General features: G+C 35.6%; 1 protein-coding gene across 4 annotated transcripts in view; it reads left to right on the top strand.

The window, feature by feature from the left end:
• Positions 1–2,214, top strand: part of stard8 (StAR-related lipid transfer (START) domain containing 8) — a 30,852-nt gene extending 28,638 nt beyond the window's left edge. For all 4 annotated transcript variants that reach the window (XM_046839356.1, XM_046839355.1, XM_046839358.1 and 1 more), the window contains one exon: positions 1–2,214. This exon is cut by the window's left edge and continues 12 nt beyond it. In XM_046839356.1, coding sequence (XP_046695312.1) covers positions 1–106 — 106 coding nt within the window. In that variant the 3' untranslated portion in view covers positions 107–2,214.
• The last annotated feature ends 1,116 nt before the right edge of the window (positions 2,215–3,330 follow it).

Raw genomic sequence — 3,330 nt, 5'->3', positions numbered from 1 at the left:
TGACTGGTATAATAAGGTGTTTGGTCACCTGTGTGCGGCGGAGGTTGCTAGGATACGGGGCTCGTTCCCTGTTCTGACTGCAAGAGGACCTGAGACTAAACTCTGAGACTGAGGGAGCGAAGGGAGTGAACGAGCGAAAACAGGACGAGGCCGAAGGTTACAGAGAAACAAATTCATGTGACCTGAAACCAAATCTGATCACCAAAAGCTTGGACTTAAACCAAAGTACTCAGACTTAGACATATTGCACTAAGACAGAAAAGTTGTCAAATCTGATTATTCAAGATGAAACCAGACCAGTCTTAGATTAGACTTGATCCAATTCATCCAGATTAGACAGACAGGTATCCTAAACTAACATCAGCACAGATAAGATTGGATCAAACTAAAAATGCGATCCGATTATATTGAATCAAATGAGACCGCTTGGATCAGACAAGATTGGACGTGATTAAACCAAACAAAGGCACTTTACCTGCGTAAATAATATCATGTATGATTTACTCAGAATACAGATTAGATCATTTCAAACTGTAAAAACATTAGATTAAAAATACAAGTTCAAATCAAGCAGATCATATCAGAGATTAGACCAGATCAGACCTGAACATGAATCAGTCAGAGATTAGACAAGCTCAAATCAAACATCAAATCAGATTATAAACAAGATAATGCCAAACCAGATTGGAACACGTTACACTAGATCAGATGAGTGATGAATAGATTAGACATCTGTGGTGAGATTGCACTGAACCACATTAGACAAGGTCAGATCAAACCAGATTAGATCTGATTAAATCAATTATTAGAAGTTGTTTTAATAAGTATTAGATTAGAGATAAAAGCATATTAAACAAAAAAAACCCTCTAGTCTGATTTCATATATTAGATATAATTACATCAGATGTAAATGAGCAGATGATTTGAACATGAAGGCTATCAGGAAACACACTGGGGGCGAAACTGTCCCAGATATGTCTCTGCATCATTCACAACGTGTCTGTCTGTCTGTCTGAGAGGGACATCTGAGGATCTAAAGCCATGTTGACCTTTGACCTTAAATTCAGTTTCAGGTGAAGCATATTCACACAGATGTTCAGTGCAGTGTGAGATTATTCCATTTTTAATTCGAAAAGCATGATTTGATTATATTTATTGATATCAGATCAGGAAACATTATAATCAGACAATCAGATCAGACGAAAGCAATTTCAGATCAGATTCTTCCAAATTACAGTTGCTCAGATCAGACAAGACAGGATTTTTAAAACAGTTTTAACCAGCTCAGATTGATCCAAATTAAACAAAACTAGATTAGACCAGAAAAAAATTAGACCAGATCAAATCAACCCACTGTAGACCAGGTCAGGTGAAAGCAGATTAGACCAGACTGTATCTAATCTAAAATGAACTGTATTACAGATTTTTTTTATAATTAAACACAAACTGTAAAACATTAGAGCAGTCCAAATATGAGAGAAGACCAGATCAGACTAAATCTAATTAGACTTTACCTGAATAATTGGATCAGAATAACAAATCTAAAACCAGAATTTAAAAAAACATCAGACATTTAATCAGTAACTGTTGATTCTACACTGTGCATTAGGACAAACCCAATTGTTTATCGTGTCTTCTCATTGGTCAGCAGTTTAAACATTTTTGTACATCAGCATTTTGTTTACTCAGTGTATATATTTGGATTAGATTAGATTGGATTTAGATCAGATACCGAACATCATGTAAATTTTCTTTGTGCGTCTGTTTTTGTGTACATTACTGTATATTAATGTATTAATGTGTTTTGCAAAAGCTGTGTGTGTGTGTGTGTGTGTGTGTGTGTGTGTGTGTGTGAGAAGGTGTTATGTAAGAAGACGTGTTGTATTTATAGCTGTAACATAATGCTTTAATTAATTCATCCACTTCATTTCTGGTGTGTGTGTGTGTGTGTGTGTGTGTGTGTGTGTGTGTGTGTGTGTGTGTGTCTTTAAATGCCACATGTGCCTTGAAGCTGAGATTTCAGTATAATTTATTTCTGTTACTCGATTGTTTGAATTTCTTTATTGTTAATTTTTCAATTGAACGGAAAAAGAACAAAATGTATAGAATGAATAATTACAGCTTTACACTGTTACTTGTATTTTGTACCTACATTTTGATTGGACTCGGTGATGTGTGTGTGCTGAGAAAAGAAATAAAGACTTTTTCAGTGAACACGGGGGATAAGTGCTTATTTATTGGGGGTTATTGCTTGTTTTTTTGTAGTTTTTTTTTCTCTCCACTGTAATAAAGAAACAACACACATTGTACATTATACAGTGTTTTTATTTACTGCGTTAATGAACCTGAACATCGAATAAACATCAGTATTAATAAAATGTAAATAATGTTCACTAAGTAAACGGAAGTGTTTAAATAACTGCTTATTTGATCTACAATAAATAATTAGCATAAATTAGCATTAAATAAATCCATATTGATTCAAGTATTGGGACACATGACATTTCCACTTAAGTGTTTTTTCTCCAAACTGTTATACAAACTTGGAGGTACACAATTGTATCGGAGGTCTTTGGATGCTGTAGCTTAAAACTTTGCCTTCACTTGAGCTAGGAGACCCAAACCTGTTCCAGCATGACACTGCCCCTGTGTACAAAGCCAACTCCATGAAGATCTGCTTTCCATGGGTTGAAAGTGTGTGGAAGATCTCCTGCTGTAGAGCTCTAACCCTATTGAACATCTTTGGGATGATTGTGAATGCTGACTGCATCCCAGGATCCTTCTCAACTTTTCACCTACACCAATTCCTGACTTTACCAACACCCTTGTAGCTGAATGAATCTCCACAAAGTTTAGTGGAACATCTCCCAGAAGAGTGGAGTTTATTATAACAGTAAATGGAGACTAGATGTGGAATGGGAAAAACCTTTGGCCAGACAGTGTATGGAGGTGACATTTATGAAATTAATTCATTAATAATAACATTAATTAATTCATTAAGTAATTCACTGGTGTAACTGATGCTCTATTATGATGATACGGGAACCTTAGTAAGAAGCTTTGCAGCTCTCAGTTCTCAGGTTCCTCTTTTCTTTGTTCCCCTTTTTTTATTTTAGAGAATATAATCTAAAGGTTTTAAAGCATGAAGGACATTCAGGATCATCAGACCACACCACATCAGATCACACAGACCTCACTGCGATTGAGAACTGACTGTGCTCTTATTTGTCTTTTGATTGATTGTGAATGTGAAGGTTTTATTTATCCCTGGAAGAAACTGCAGAGGTCCGAGGATGAAACTCTGTGGAACTCAAAGGTACACAATGCTTT

Source organism: Silurus meridionalis, chromosome 25 (assembly GCF_014805685.1).
Source record: "Silurus meridionalis isolate SWU-2019-XX chromosome 25, ASM1480568v1, whole genome shotgun sequence".
Taxonomy (NCBI): domain Eukaryota; kingdom Metazoa; phylum Chordata; class Actinopteri; order Siluriformes; family Siluridae; genus Silurus; species Silurus meridionalis.
The sequence above is the reverse complement of the archived record's forward strand: the minus strand, read 5'-3'. Positions and strand labels throughout refer to the sequence as shown.